Source organism: Phalacrocorax aristotelis, chromosome 17 (genome assembly GCF_949628215.1).
Source record: "Phalacrocorax aristotelis chromosome 17, bGulAri2.1, whole genome shotgun sequence".
NCBI lineage: Eukaryota > Metazoa > Chordata > Aves > Suliformes > Phalacrocoracidae > Phalacrocorax > Phalacrocorax aristotelis.
Genome location: NC_134292.1, coordinates 3,490,300 through 3,506,672, shown reverse-complemented (window position 1 = coordinate 3,506,672; position 16,373 = coordinate 3,490,300). Strand labels below are relative to the sequence as shown.

Sequence of the window (16,373 nt, the reverse complement as noted above, 5' to 3'; positions counted from 1 at the left end):
CTCCCGAGCCACATTTTGTTCTCTTGTGTGTGCTAATGTGGAGTCATCTATTGAAAGTATTTACAAAAATAATAATGTTTTATTTTACTTTGGAAAATCTGTGCAATTCTGTGTATCCAAACCCCAGGACTTCTAGCTATAAAATCATGTGTTGCTGGCAGTTGAATTAAACATCTGAATCCCTAGGGAGCCAGCTATAGTAGTCTTGAGCAGTAGCCATGAGAGGAGGAGCTGGGATACAGTCAGCCAAAGGTTGTGTGCAAGTGTGAGAGTAGAAATTGGCCCATGACTTTTGGAAATGTCTGTAGTCTTCATCAGCTGAACATCCCTTTCTTCAAGCAGTTAATTTGTGTGACATGGCTCCCCCATTCCCTGTTTGTTAGAAAATTCTTTTAAACTGCTCCCGGGAAAATGTGAAACTGGGTAAGTCATTATTGTGTGAGCCTTGAAAACTTCTTATAAGTTTGTTTTGTTTTTTTTCCCCCTTCCCAGTGTCTCCTCCAACTCAGCTGACTGTGACAAATATAACAGATAAAACCGTAAATCTGGAATGGAGGCATGAGAATCTCGTCACTGAGTACCTCATCACCTATGTCCCCACCAGCAGCGGCGGCTTGGATATGCAGTTCACCGTGCCAGGAAACCAGACAGCTGCCACTATTCATGAACTGGAGCCGGGTGTAGAATACTTTATCCGTGTCTTTGCAATCCTTAAAAACAAGAAGAGTATTCCAGTCAGTGCCAGGGTAGCAACATGTGAGTTTACTATTCCCTGTATTCATTCTTTTGTCTATTCTATAGTATTACTCCTTTTGTATTTTCTATTTGCAATTCATCTTCTATTCTGGACAAAGACAGCCTTCTACACTTTCATTTTCTATTGTTTTCCAAAACCAATGACTGTGTTAAAAGTTCAATTCACTAGCTCTTCTGCTCTCTGCAGTGCCTCCCAAGGAATATCACAGGGTCTTCGTAAATTAGGGCCCTTGACTTGTTCACAATAAGGTACATTTTAAAAATCTGGTATTGCTTCCTGAAAAAATATAGAAATGTAGCAGTGTGAAAAAGAGCAATGTGAAATTACTTGGATTCGAACTGTTACGACTAAAATGGAGGTTATATTTGTTCTGCATCTTCAGTGTGTTTTACCACAACTTATTTTCTGTCTGCCTATTTGTTGTTAATCTTCCTTTTTGCATTGTGCACATCGCAGTCATATCTAAACACCCCAGCCTCAAAACATAATCTTTGACTTCTGTCACTGTGCTTGTTTTAGAGACTTAGGGCAGGATTCATCTCACCTAACGTCAAATGTCCACACTAGGCTTCTTTCAAGAGAGCAAAAATAGAGAGTTCTAGGGCAAGATTCATTTTACTGTAAGGTGACATCTAAAGCAGGTTAGAAGAATGTTTCTCCAAAGACAGAATAACTGGCTGTGAAGAGGGTTTAAACATCTCAGCTGCAGATACCTAAACAGCAGATATTTATAGTGGTGGAAAGATGTCCCACCCTCAGTGCCCTATTTACTGGAACTTGTTGCTCAGGTAATTGCATGCTTTTTTTTTCCTGTCACAGATCTGCCTGCTCCAGAAGGTCTGAAATTCAAATCTGTTAGAGAAACATCTGTCCAGGTGGAGTGGGATCCCCTGAACTTTTCATTTGATGGCTGGGAGCTGGTCTTCCATAATATGGTAAGGAGGCAGTACAGAGGCCATATATAAGTGAAAGATCCTGGATTTTTTTATATTTATACTAACTGATTTTTCCATGTTTACAGAAAAAGGATGATAACGGAGATATAACCAGCAGCTTAAAAAGGCCAGAGACATCTTATATGCAGCCAGGTTTGGCACCAGGGCAACAGTATAATGTATCTCTTCATATTGTGAAAAACAATACCAGAGGACCAGGACTATCCAGAGTGATAACCACAAGTAAGCTCAACCTGAACTTGATGTAGTGCCACCGATAAAGCAACCGCTGTTTGGTGTAACCTCGGGAGTTTTTAAACAAAGAGAAAGCCAAGCTCTATACTCTGAATTGATGGGGGGAGTGAGGTGGGGAAAGAAATTAGTGGAGCTGCTAATGAAGAATACACGAGAAGAAATTAATTCCTTGCCAAATTACCTGTTTGAAGATGAAAGGAAATTTATGTTTAGCTGGAAGGTAGCAAGCAGTATGCAATTCTATTCTTTTTCAAAATGTACTTCAACAGGAACTGGAATTTCTTTCATCCTGGTGATATTTGCATGAAGAAATTATTTAAAGGAGAGTTTCTGTTGTGCAGATGGAGAACTTCTTAGGGTTCCTGCTTGTCTTTCCTTTGGCAGCTTCTGATGTTAATTAATTTTGATGAACTTGCTTCTGATGAATTGACTCTATTTGGCACTTTCTTCTACAACTACAGAAAGTAAAGGAAGAAAGTAATTGAAGATAAGCTTCAATTGGTAGAAGCCACTCATTTTAATTTTGCTCTGAATCAGCAATTAAAAGCACAAGAACATGTATGATTTTTCTGGCAAGACTTCTGTAAAAAAACACCTTTTTGTCTTTTTGTAACAGAGCTTGATGCCCCTAGCCACATTGAGGCAAAGGATGTCACAGACACCACAGCTCTTATCACATGGTCCAAACCCTTGGCTGAAATTGAAGGCATAGAGCTCACTTATGGCCCCAAGGACGTTCCAGGGGACAGGACAACCATTGACCTCGATGAAGATGAAAACCAGTATTCTATTGGAAACCTGAGGCCACACACCGAGTATGAAGTGATGCTCATCTCTCGTCGCGGGGAAATGGAAAGCGACCCTATGAAAGAAGTCTTTGTCACAGGTAAGAGCCTGGATACCAATCCAAGCTGCTGGGAGGGTAACGCAATCACCATCAATCTTCCTGTGCTATTTGCATCATGTTGCTTGAGTCCATGGTTACTGCATCAACACAGAATCAGCACTGTTATAGAGGTACCTGAAAGTGTTTTTCTGTGCCTTGTATACCTTACTGGCTCAACAAAATATTTAGACCCCCAAGTATCTGAATGTATTTTGAAAATGGGAATTATGTTATTAAGTCACTTAGAAGCTTTTACGCATCATACCATAAATCTCTGCTTCAGGAAGCCGGTTCCTCTGGGTTACTTGTTTGTCTCCTAAGCTAAATATCTTCCATGGTTCCTATTCCAAGACCTTATTTCTGTTTGTCTAAATGCATAATAGATTAGCAAAGAGCTTTGCTTTTTTTTCCTTCCTCAGTTCTGCAAATGTTTTCTGTCGTGCTTTTATAAATTTACTTTGCTCCTTAGTGATCTTGGGAATGCTTTATGAAAGTCTGGGTCCTTTAGCATGGTATCAGTGTTTGATGCATTAAGGGAGCTGAGTAAATGGTACATAGAGAATTACCTCCCTTTTCATCCCAAAATGTAGTTGTTCATTCAGAGCAGGATTTGAGTCTGCTGTAGGTATGAACAGGGAAAGCCCGCTGAAGTTCTACCTAATATTCACCTTTTGTTTTGAGACTTTTGTTTTGAGTTTCTTTCAGCCATGAATGCAAGATATTGACTGAACAGAAATTCTAGGGATGATAAATTCTTTTTTGTTATCAGCCTCTTTTATTTTGAAAGTGGAGGTATTTATAAAGGAAAAATAGTATTTTCATCCAAATATGTTCTTCCACAAGCCTATTTTGTAATAAAAATAACTATTAAAATTGAAAATGTTATTTTTGTCTCAGGAGGTAAAAGTTGACTTTCTTCCACCAATTTTTTCCCAAAGCTAGTGAACTCTCCACTTCATGCTAAAAGAAATCTGCTTGATGTAATTGAGAATATAGTGGTATCATGTCAGAGGAAACATAACTTCAGCTTTATGGATCATTTCACCTTCTAAGAAGTACTGTTATAAGAGAATGCTGTCGTAAGAGAATTATTCCTATTTAATATTTATTTATTGGTTGACTGATTACAGACTTGGATGCTCCAAGAAACCTGAAGCGGGTGTCACAGACAGACAATAGCATTACTTTGGAGTGGAAGAACAGCCATGCAAATATTGATAACTATCGAATCAAGTTTGCTCCCATCTCTGGTGGAGACCATGCTGAGATCACAGTGCCAAAGGGCAGCCAGGCAACAACCAGAGCTACACTCACAGGTAGGAGAACGGAGAGGTTGTCATTAATGCCGTGCTGCGGCCATCACCCTAGGGCACAGTAGTGTGGTGAAAAAATGTCCTTTGGTCACTATACATAAGAGGTACAAGCAGAGGTTATGGATTTTGAGAACAAGCTGTTAAGTTAAAATACATATATATTTACACACCTGCAGATGGATAACTGGCCAACAGAAGGTGTGTGGTCATTTCACTTTCATGTGCATCTCTTAATCCCTCCAGTCAGTTCCCTGAGTTCTCGGTAGCTACATGTCTTTGTGGAGATGGCTTCAAAAGGCTTTTGCCTGTGCTAAGGATGGTATTTACTGATGCCAGTCTGCAACTTGTCTGTGTGCCTACATGTTGCCTTACCAGCCTGCAAGGTTAGATATTGGTACTTTCTCCATGACATATGGTTGTTTACCTGTGTTTCTTTGGCAGAAGTATCTATACTGCAAGCTCTTGAAAGTAGAAGCTATCTCTGGTTATGTGTTTGCACAGCGTCCAAAAAGCAGTCTCGGTCAGCCATAATCTTTATCCTTTGGCATGTACATGAAAAAAGATTTATTAAACATCAGGTCAGCTGGAGGGTCAACTGAAACCTCAATTCTCTGCATACACAGGAGATTATAGATCTTCTCTTGCATACATTCAGGCTTCTTTATTTAAAGAAATGCCCATAGGCATATTTCATGGACAAGAACTCATGTTTCCATTCCTCATCTCTTAGGTTTGAGGCCTGGAACTGAATATGGCATCGGAGTGACAGCAGTGAGACAGGACAGGGAAAGCGCTCCTGCTACCATTAATGCTGGCACTGGTGAGTAGCCTGATCCTCCTTTGCTCCAGAGGAAGCAGCAAGTCAGGTGGAGCCACTCTGATGTTTCTTTCCTTTCCAAGTAATGCTGTAAGAAAAGTTCTAGAAAGTTCTTAATTCCATTTTGGTACCAATGGGACATTTCCTCTCAAGAGAAAGAAAAAACATTTCCCCAAAGATCTTGACCTCTGGATCTGGCTTCCTTTTCCTGTATGAGGATCTCTTAATACTCTGGGAGTTTCATCTCCAGGTGAGCTCCTTAATGGCAATTATGCTTACACTGATTACTCTGGCCTACCCTAATTGTGACGGTTTCTGGCAGAAATGGTGATTATGGCCAAAAGGATGATCTGATAAAAAGCACAGCCTCCATGGTCACAATAGTCCTGACTGCCCTTCAGATCCAGGATTTTTCTCAAAATATCCCCTTTTCCTGGGTAAATTCTCTGAAGGCTTAACTTCTGCCTCTCCTTCATGCAAGGCCTGCTGAAGTGAGTGTAAGTGAGGGAAATTTGTTCTAGTGTGGTTTGTCTGTAAAAGAGAACTTCATCATCCTCTACCTATATCAAGCAACGGGGCTTCAAAAGCTCCAAAAGGCCGATAAGACTGTTGCTAGACACCCAGTATAGATGTTGCTCTATCTACAGATGCCTGAAAAACTGTCCCAGGGAAGTTCAGAGACAGCTCAACTTTGCCTTTTTAACTTGTAGATCTTGATAACCCCAAGGCCTTGGAAGTCAGTGACCCTACTGAAACCACCTTATCCCTTCGCTGGAGAAGACCAGTGGCCAAGTTTGATCGTTATCGCCTCATTTATGTTAGCTCCTCTGGAAGGAAGAACGAGGTGGAGATCCCCATGGACAGCATCTCTTTTATCCTGCGAGGGTTGGAGGCAGGGACGGAATACACCATTAGTCTGGTGGCGGAGAAAGGCAGACACAAAAGCAAACCCACAACTGTCAAGGGTTCGACTGGTGAGTAACAGCTTTTGATGAGTGCCATGCACCGGGTCGCTGGGCAATGACTAGCCCAAGTACAACTTCACTTGATTTTGTAAGCCATGGCTGGGGAACTGCTTAAAAGCATCAACTGCCTGCAGAGCAGACGTTAGCTCTGTATAGCGTGATAGGCCTAACTGAGGGACAGCTGTGTATTTCCTCACCTGCTGTGTTTAGCTCTGTATTCTCAAAGATTTCTTGCTTATCCTTTGACAATACCCACAAAGAATGCAGCTATTTGTCCTGCAGGAGACGCAGACCTCAGTTTTAAATGTGGCTGCTTTTTTTGTGCATTATGTCTTATAACTTGTTTTGTTTTCTACAGCCAAAAACTAGGAGGAAGAGCAACCAGAATGTATTTAAAATTGCTTGTTCCTGCCTAACGAATTCTCTTCACAGCATGCCTCCACCCATCATGCTTCATCAGGGTCAACAGGGCTCTAATGTTGCCCTTTTTCAGTTTTCTCATCCAAAAGTGAGAAAGGCTACCACCACAAATCTGGTCACAGTCACTGTTTCCATTGGATACCGTGACTGTTACATTTGTCTACAAAGAGGGGGTCCATTTCTGCCGTCTCCATTTGTACAAACCACTCTACTTAACCAGTATCAGTGAACTACTTACTGAATAAGATTTTATCCTTTGTGAAACATTTTGACCCAAAGTTTGTTGCATACCGAATTATATCTCAGTGTAGAACCCAATTAACTCCTGAATCTTTAGATGCCTTCAGGCTAAATCCTGAACTGGTGTAAGTAAGCAGAGACAGTGAAATCAGAATCAGTTGGGCTACAACTATCAACCTAAGCAGACATCAAGGTGTTTATCCTTCTCTTCCCAAAGACCATCTATGAGGTAAACACATGCCAGAAGTTGTGGATCTTACAAATTAATAGCTGTACAGCTTAACTGACCAAAACTGCTTTCAGATTCCCTGGTAGCATTCATGCCAGTAGAACACCTGAATGCTTTATAAAGTCAAGTAACCCAGTACAGCAGGGAGTTATATGGTACGGTGTAAACTACAGAAAGCCATCAGTACTGAATTGCTTGTTTGATGCATGTCAGGCCTGTGTCCAATGTAGGGAAAAGTCAGAAAGCCTTGAGGCACACACATACAAAAGGAAGCTGAAGTGCGTGACTGTGGCAGGAGTGAGCAGGCTTCTCTTTTTCCAGTTATCTCTTTCCCTGTCTGTCTGAAGGCTGAGTGGTCTCAAAAGTAGTATACATAGATGGTGAAAAGGCAGAAATAACATACTGTGGAATTTCACAGTCTGGACTTTCCAGCAGCAGTTTCCAAAGTCTCACAAGGTGGCTTCTTTTTCCTGGTTTGGCTTTGGTTTTCTTTTTTTTTTTTTTTATAAATACATTCATCTGGCCGGTGTATTTGTTTTAAGTCTTTACTCAGAGCAGCCTGTAAACAAGGAGTTCTCTGCAGTGCGCTCCTTAGAAGCACCAGCAGTAGTTGACATAACCTGTCTCTGTGACCTTCCTTCTGCGTAGGAATGGACAAATCCAAACACGTGAGCGTGGGGAGGCAGAAATGCTCTGTAAGCCTGTGGGGTATAAGACAAGAGGTCTCTTCTTCAGTTTACTTTTTTGTCAACCCTCAAGTCAGTCATCTTTATCCATGTTTCCAGTACTTGGGAGGTCCAGAAGGCCTCAGGCTAAGCCAAACAAACTTGTTGTTTTACCCTCTCTTGCAGAGCTATGGGGGACCTCAGGCCCATTGCACTGCTGGGGAGAGTGCTTGGAGCAGCCAGGGAGAGAGAGGAATGATTGAAGTGGAAAATGCCAGTAGCACGGCAAGGGCTGGACCAGCTCTTCTCAGTGGGTGGAGGAGACAGTCCTGCTGTTTAGAGGGGCATGTGCCACCCCTGCTGAACAAGGGAGCCAGGGCTGCAGAAGGGCTGAGAGTTTTTCTTCTCAGACTTTCCTTTGCTTCTCCAGATTGCCAGTTTTTCATCTTATATATCCTTCCCAGCCTCTTGATGGTTCAGTCAGGCTTCTCTGCCTGCAGGTACTCAGGAGTCCCTCACACATTATTTTTATTTGTTTGTATAGTGGATTTTCTGTCACTGAGGGTAAAGCTTCCTTCAGCCCCAGAGCTGAAGATCTTCTGTTGGTGCCTCCTCTCCCCTCTCACATTCTTCCTGTTATCTTTTTATGTATATCAGCTGTCCGCACACAGACAGCTGAAATATTCAGCGCTCATGAACCTCTAGCAAAGGACACGTCACAAACTCTTCCATGATATAGGATGGCAGCCTTCTGTTGCTTCTGTCTCTTCATATGGATGATGTGCAGCTCAACTGACAAAAGGTTTTTTTTAAGTGATGTCCATGACTCTGCATTCAAGGGATGGTAAAGATTCTGAAGTGAACAGTTTGCTAAATGTTATTTTGTGTTGCTGAAAAGGAAAGACTGAATATTTCACACTGCTATTTGCTTGTTTGTTTCTTTGTAGCTCTGTATAGTCTAACCCTACTGCAGGCAATGACTCCTGATGCAGAGGAGCTTTCTGGCTCTGGGAGCTTTCTTGCTCCAGAGCCCTCAGGGGTGCAGGAGGATGCACTGAGGGGCCTTGTGGTCTCGAGGGTAACAGACCACAGCTTTAGTGTTTCATGGTGTGCAAATACAGGAGTCTACAGTAGTTTTGTGGTGGAGTACGAGGAAGTGTCATTGGCAGCTGGGCCCCCTGCAGAAACCTTCCTGCCCAGAGAATCTCTAGGTGCTGTGATTGACGGCCTCCAAGCTAACACTTCCTATAAAATCAAGGTGTATGGATTGGCTGGAGAACAGCGCTCCCCTCCTCTGGAAGCTGTGGCTACAACAGGTACCTCCTTTCTGTTATTAACAAAGGGATCACAAACTAGGGTACTGCTCATTTGTTAGAGGTCTCACCCAGCATTGCACTAAGGTGTTGGTTTAGAACCATTTCAGAAGTCAAGGAAGTGGAGCCGTTTTACTAGTTGGAGGGACCTTTCTGGCAGCATGTCTTGAGAATATTACATCAGCTTAACAACTAATCTGTAGGGCAAGCACACAATGCAGCTCTGAGGAAGCTGAGCCGTCAGACTGCAGCTTTGTTCTTTCTTGCTCTGGTTCTGGAACCCTGCCTGCATAGCCCAATGTGGGTCCTGGAGGAGGCGGGAGGTAATACATCAGGCATGAGAGGCCTGTGGAGATAAATGAGTGGACATTAGAGAAACCAAGCACTAACCTCAAATTCCTCTGCTGAAGGACCCAGATTGTGCAGCAACTGCTGATGAATCATGGATGTGATACTGTCTTGCCTCTGGAAGTGAGTTGCACATAGGAGCATGGCTTGGGGAAGTAACTTTTCCAGTCTGTTGAATGTTTTTAAGAAGATTTATGCTGTTTACCAAAGACCCTTGTCTGTGTTGTACGTCAGTCCCTCTTCCTCTCCTGGCTTCTACTAGTCTTAGATTGCACCACCCTTTTTTATACAAGCTCAAAGAAACATTAGGAAGAATGATTAGGTGAGGCAATGCAATGGAAAACTACAGTGCTGACCACTGGGAAACTAAATTTGCCAGTAAAGATTGTCCATTTCTTCAACTAATTCCTCTGCTAAGAGTACCTGGAACCTGTCTTCAATATGAGGATTTTTAGAGACAGCTACTGTAGTATTTCTGGCTTGTGATGCACTGCAATGTTTTCTTTATGAAATTCAGAGGTGAGCTGGCACTGTAAGCCTAGTGTAATCAGCTGGTTGAGAGAGGAGAAAGCCATTTAGCCAAAGGGTTTGAAAAGAATGCAAATATCTTGGTAGGCTGTCATGTCTTACAAATGTACTTGAGCTGGTAAGAGACTCCACAGTGAAACTGGCTGATAGCCTCTCTTGGAAAATAATACAAAATCCAAGAGACAGAAGCAAGAAATAATACAGAATACTCTTTGTTTCATCCCAAGTAACCGGGGAAATATCCTGGCAGGACATTAACATTCTTTTTAGTAAAATCACCAGTGAAGCATTACAATGTCAAAATTCCTCGGAAGGCCAGCTACAGAAGTATAAACGTATTTAGGCCATATTCAGCCTGAAGATTTTACTAAGACAATGATAATGAGAAGTATTCCAGTCTGAGAAAGAGCATATGTTTGTTGTCCATCCAGTTTCCTTCTACATAGCTTTCAGCTCTTTGGCATCTAGTATTCGTTCATCTTGCTACCATGAATCATTCTGTCTGGCTGTCAACCACCCACCTAGGGCTCCTCGAGCTCTCTTTCTCTTCTCCCCATCTATTGCCCTAGTTGTTAAGTCAAGTGTTTGAACTCCATTTGTCTTGTTATCCTCAGTTTGATTGTTTTCCAAATTTTCAGTTATCCGTTCCAGTGTTCTGTCTGCTAAACAATAACACAGATACTGTCTGTGGTATCTTCCTACCATTCTTTCTAATCCACAAATTCATTTGTGGAGTCAAGTCATTGAACCCAAGGTAATATTCAGAATTAGGTCTGAAAAAAATTCAGGGGTAATAGAACTACATCTAATTACATATGCTCCATGAGACTGTCTGTACATGGCAACTTCTCATGTAGTTGTCAAAGTTGGCACAATAATCCACTTGTGACAGCAAAATTCTGAATTAAAATGCCACTTAGGTGGTTGGTCCCTCAGTTTTTGTATAATACAGTTGAACTGTTACTGTATTGCCCATTCAGATTAGAGTAACCAAGTCCTTGTGTGGTTATACTAGAACTGGCAGGAGTCTGGGAGAAATGTCGGTTGGGGTGGTGAAGTAAAACGAGGGAATATGAGAAGCCAATTTTGACTAATATTACACATGGTTCTTTCAGGCATCCTCAGTAGATCAGGAGTGTGATGCCAACCTTGGGGTTTTTTTTCTTTTTCCCTTGTATATTCGGATGTTTTGCCCTCGTTTTCCAACTCAGGGTGCATGGCAGTTTCCCAGTGGGACCATCCACAGCATGGAGCTGTACCTGTGTAACGTACCACTGCCCTTTCCTCCCCACTGGTCTGTTCACTCCAGTTATGTATGTCTTCTGCAAAAGTAATATGGTAAATCCCAGCTACCACTACGCATGTTAAGTAGACAACCTTAAGGCCTTGACTACTGGTGCACTTGCTTGATGCAGTAGTTTTTGCCCATGCCCAGAATAGGAAAGAGCTGGTTGGCATCTAATTGTGCACAAGCAACTGAGGGTCGCCGAAGGCTAACGGTTCCATACTGCATGTCTTCCTGCTTTGTTACATGAGCTCCGTAGCGCTGCTGCAGTCAGATAATAGTTCTGACAGTCGATTTACTGGAAAGAGGGAATTATGCTAATGGTTCCCATTGCAGATATGCTGGTGTGATGACAACGTGGCTGTCTTCAGTTTACAGCATATGTAGGGCCTGGTTCAGACCATGTGCTGGGGTGATTTAAGGAGGGCCCTTACCTAAGTCAAGAATATCAATGATACATGTAAATACAAATCACTGTTTGCCGCACAGGCTTCTCTCCTTCCTGGGAGTGAGCAGAAAACGTTTTTACACCTGTATTTGTCCTGAGAATATATTTCGAAGATAACATTTCTGCATTTATTTGAAAATATTTTAAATTTATCTTTCTCCTCTGAAAACTTTTTTTGTCTGATACATGTGTGAATTTGGAGACAGATACTGAATCCTGAGTAGGTATTTGTGCTGATCTGATTGATGGTGGTAGACGACTTGCTCTCTCTTAATTGAATGCAAGTGGAGCATGAGAGCAAGGAAGTCACTGAGGTGTGAAATGATGCGGTTTTCCACTAATGAGGAGATAATTCTGCATGTTAGAAAAATCACCTGCCTGTTGCCTTGCAGCTGTGATCAGAAACACATTCTCTGTGGTCTCCACAGTTCTCAGATTTTCAAAATCTGACTGTGCTACAGGATATATTCACAGATCATTCAGCATGTTGAAGGCCAAGTCTTTTTCCCTTCAGTTCATTTGGATCTCTTTAAAGAAAGATTGCTCAAGTTCTTTCTGTCGTGGTTTTTAGGTAAGGATGTGCATCCCCCCCCACCTTTTTTGAAAATTCTGCATGTATCCAGATGGATAACTCCTCCAAGCCTGTTTTTGATTGGATAGGATGAGATTTAGCATGCATCTGCTGTGGCTGATTTCTTAGTCTGGATTCGGATACGTTTGCGATATTTGGTATGCATTCCACTTACGGCTTGTATCAGAAGCAATAACAGATGTGCTGTAGTAAAGATAAAAGGCATGCTTGAGAGACTTAGGGTTCAGATCCTCACCGATGTAAATTAGCAAGGTTCTTTGGAGGTAGTCAAAGTGTACTGATTTACATCAACTGAGGATGTGCCCATTTCGCTGCTGGAAGCATTTCAGCTCATCTCTGCGTTTAACAGTTGTTGCTCTGGAGCTGTTAGCGCGGTTGTGAGAGAGCCATGTTGTGCTTGGTGACGCTACCTTTGCTTGTGGCCTGGATTCAGTCTCCAAAAAAGAAGTACCCATCTGTTTTCTCTGTTCTTAGAGCTATTTAATGCAAAGCACACAAACTGTTTTGTAGGAGATGTTAGCTGTCTTTTGGTATATTTGGGGGTTTATTATCAGGAAATTTTAACTTGCAATTTACCTCTGTTTAGCACATCTAGTCACAACACCTGGAGAATCAAACAATGAAACATCATTTAATCCTACCAGTCCTGCACCTACAGAGCTAAGTTATTTAACAAACCCCAGCTTTGATGCTCGTGCTCTGCTTTCGGTGCCCACTGACCTTCCCATCTCAGAAGCCACTGGTGCTCTTCATGACCTTAATATAACACACAGGACTTTCAGTAGTTTCACCCTGTCTTGGGCAGCACAGGATGAGGTATTTGATCAGTTCTTTATCACTCTGAAAGACCTGTCCAGTTTAAACAGAACAAAGGAAATCTTTTTGCCGGGAAATCATCGAGAAACAGAAATTACCAATCTCACAGCTGGCACACAATACCAGATTAACCTCCACGGAAGCACTCAAGGTCAGCTCTCTTGGTCCCTGGAAGCCCTAGCTGCTACAGGTATTTTCTATGGATTCATTAGCCGTATGTTCCTTTTCTGCTTTGAAATACAGAATTTCATTTTCGTACTGCTGTTCCACTGCAGAAACGCTAGGCCTTGTGAGTGATGCCTTTCTTCATAGGTTTATTTTTTTCATTCTTCCTTTTGCACGGAATAAAACTCTTATTGCTGTGGAATGAGAGCCTTGAGCGGTGCAGCATGGACAAGGCCCCATGCAGCTTTTAAGGTGATGAAGCATCAATTCTCTCTTTTCCAATTGCATGCAAAGAGAGTCATTGATGCATCTGCTATTTACACGGCACATGAAAATAGCAAGATGCTACAGGTATTTATCTGGACTGTGGTTCAAACACAAGAAAGACCGCAAGGAGGTTGCAGTTTGCAGCACTGGCATGGAAGTGGTGATGTCAGAGAAAAAAAGATTGTAACACATTGGGAGTATACCATTCTGAAAACTTCCACCTCTTATCCCTGTTCCATGAATTTCCTGAGGAAACAGACCTATTGCCGCAGGGCTCAGTTCAATAGTGATCAAAGCACCAGTGCATAAGTTCATATCTGGAGAACCTAGCTGGAGGCTAATGTCTGTACCTGTCCATCACCCAAAACCAAATTCACAACATGGAATGAAAAATTTACATAGAAACACACAGATTATTTCACACCTACTACAAGGCTAGAGCAGTCTCATCTCTCAATGGTTTGTTCTCTCTTTTTTTTAAGTAAGAAACATCATCCCTTGATATCATTTGCCATGAGATTGTCATTGTTTTGTCGTATATGTTGGATGCTCTATGGATGAGGCTTTTGGAGGTCTCCAACTGTCCAAGTTGGTGCATGATTTTGTATGAAAATTTCTTGGTCCCTAAAGAGCATGATGGGGTTGTCTGCACTTCCATTTCAGACATGCATGAGAAACAGGAGGAAAAGGGACTCTGCATCTTGGAGGAGAATGAAACTGAGCACTCTTCAGATAAATCTGAATTGCTTTTAAGCTGTGATGATGACTGCATTACTTACTATTATCAAGCTTTTACTTAGAAGATTTTACCTTGCTAACTTTTGGTTTGGTTTCATTTTCATTTTAAGGAAATGTGTTTGCTTTATTTGCCACCAAAAGATTATTTCTGATACAACCTGCTCCTTTTCTGTCCTGCTTTCTCTTTTTCAGCTAAACAGTGATACTTTGACAGGATTCATATTTTGCCTCAATGAGTCTCATTTCTGCTCCTGATCAAGCAAAACAGCTCTGGATTCATGCTTTGTTTTGTTTTGTTTTTGTTGAACATCATTGTGTTATTTCATAAACAATGTCTTTCTTCTAACAGGTTGGGAAAACTCATCAAAGCTTTTGTGTTCCTGAGTAGTAGCAATTTACGATACATTAGTGAATCTCACTGAAGATAATTGACTGTGATCTATGAGTGCTCAACCTCTGAAAATACAACCCCAGCTACCTATATAAGGCTATGCAGCAGGCATACAATAAACGCTCTGTTTTTACAGGAAGAAAACTTATATGAGTAATGTTGCCTAATTTTCATTTATTTCAGGGCCCATGTACCTGCTGCTTTAAATTATGCTTAAAATTTTATTAGATTTGAAGTTTACAACTGACAACCCAGATCCATTTCCCTCTATGCATGATCTCTTATAGATTCTTAGTCGTGCAGATTGGGATTATTCAGTTAGACTCTGTTCTTATTATAATGCTTATGCAAGTAATGTAATGCAAGTAAATAACGAAAGTGCTAGAAAGTCATCGCAGTTCCTAGGCCAATGATAGATCACATAGCAAGATTTTCCATGTAGAAAAAAACAGGTATTGCTTTGTCATTTTCCCATATGACTGCTAATTTTAAGGAATCGGTTGTATTTCCTCTGTAACAGAGGACTTTCTGTTCTTGCTGAGAAAATGACCTAAACTTTCAGATTTAACAGCATCAGAGAGTTAGCTCTGATGGTTCCCAACTTCCTAGGCCACCCCTGTGATGGGTTATAAGAATGTTGATTTCTGTGAATGCAGATTTCAATTTTAGATTAATATCAGTAACTCTTAAAATCTAAGCTTCTCTGCCTCCAGGAAGGTTTTGTGGACAGAATAATGTAATATAGGGAAGACAAATCCGTTAAACTGAAGACATGCAGACGTGGAGGAATTTTCCTCTTCTTTATTGTTTCGGATTAGTAGTAGTTTAGAAGAATAAATAGCATCCTTCATGTGGACACAATTAAAAGCATAAACATCTGAATCCCAACTGCTCTAAATTCAGTGTCTTCCTACCCTTACAAAAAGCATGATTGCCGTATTCACAGTCACTTCATAACGGCAAACACCGAGTCGTTAATAGTGCTGTAAAGTGGTTATAGTAATACTTATTTGTCTCATAGGGAATTGTAATTAATGTTGCCAAAACTCTTGCAGCTGTAAGATGGTCTATAAACTACTTTCTGTAAGCAGTCTTTTAGCATTAGTGTGGTTATTATCTATTATTAGAGTTCTCTTCTTATTGTTCTGTTTTGCCGTGTCTCTGAAGGGACTTTACAAGTTATCTGGGGCAGCTGAGAATGCAAATGTGTGTGGGGTGCATCTCCGTGTCACTGATTAGAAGTGAAATTCATTAACACTGACCATCATTAAATAATACTTCATCACCACTAGTCTCTAATCTGAGTAACTGATTGACTCTCTGTCCTTATTCAGAGGAGGAACCTGAGCTTGGACAATTATCAGTATCAGAGACTGGCTGGGATGGTTTCCAGCTCACCTGGACAGCAGCCGACAGGGCCTATGAGAGCTTTATCATTCAGGTGCAGGAGTCTGGCAATCCCGAAGAAACCTGGAATATCACAGTCCCAGGCGGACTGCGCTTTGTGAATGTTACGGGCCTCAAGGCCAACACACCTTATAACATCACACTTTATGGTGTGATTCAAGGCTACAGGACCAAACCCCTTTCTGTTGAAACCGTGACAGGTATCTTTTCAAGTCACTCACCCAGTCTTACAGCTCCCTTTCTTTGCAGACAAGGGTGTGAGCCAGAGCTATTGCAACTGCTTGGCAAAGCTTGCTCACTTGGTCGACTTTGCATGGGGTGCACTGAACTCATTAAAGCTTGGCTGAACATCTCTGGCGTGGAAATGTCTCATGATCAGACTTTCCAATAAGAGTCTCAGTGTCCCCATGGAGGCCTTTGCTTTTAGGAATGCTTTTTTCCCCCCACTTCAGAATGGCTTATTTTGTTCCCTTTACTTGCTTTTCTGTTGGTTGACACTAACAGCAAAACCCAACTGGCTGTCGTACATGCTCGGGAAAACCCAGGGTCCCTTGTAAAATTATAAAAATCTATTCTTTATAGCCCAGATAATC

The 16,373-nt window shown here is 41.6% G+C and overlaps 1 protein-coding gene across 11 annotated transcripts in view; it reads left to right on the top strand.

Annotated features, from left to right (window-relative positions):
• The window catches only part of TNC (tenascin C), a 72,442-nt gene that overhangs the window by 29,233 nt on the left and 26,836 nt on the right, over positions 1-16,373 (top strand). For 6 of the 11 annotated variants that reach the window (XM_075112275.1, XM_075112273.1, XM_075112280.1 and 3 more), the window contains exons 4-11: positions 493-756; positions 1,577-1,692; positions 1,779-1,935; positions 2,564-2,833; positions 3,964-4,149; positions 4,877-4,966; positions 5,674-5,937; positions 15,708-15,980. In XM_075112275.1, coding sequence (XP_074968376.1) covers positions 493-756; positions 1,577-1,692; positions 1,779-1,935; positions 2,564-2,833; positions 3,964-4,149; positions 4,877-4,966; positions 5,674-5,937; positions 15,708-15,980 — 1,620 coding nt within the window. Of the gene's footprint in view, positions 1-492; positions 757-1,576; positions 1,693-1,778; positions 1,936-2,563; positions 2,834-3,963; positions 4,150-4,876; positions 4,967-5,673; positions 5,938-12,582; positions 13,003-15,707; positions 15,981-16,373 lie in introns of all 11 variants that reach the window. The other 5 variants (XM_075112278.1, XM_075112283.1, XM_075112282.1 and 2 more) reach the window with 2 other exon arrangements.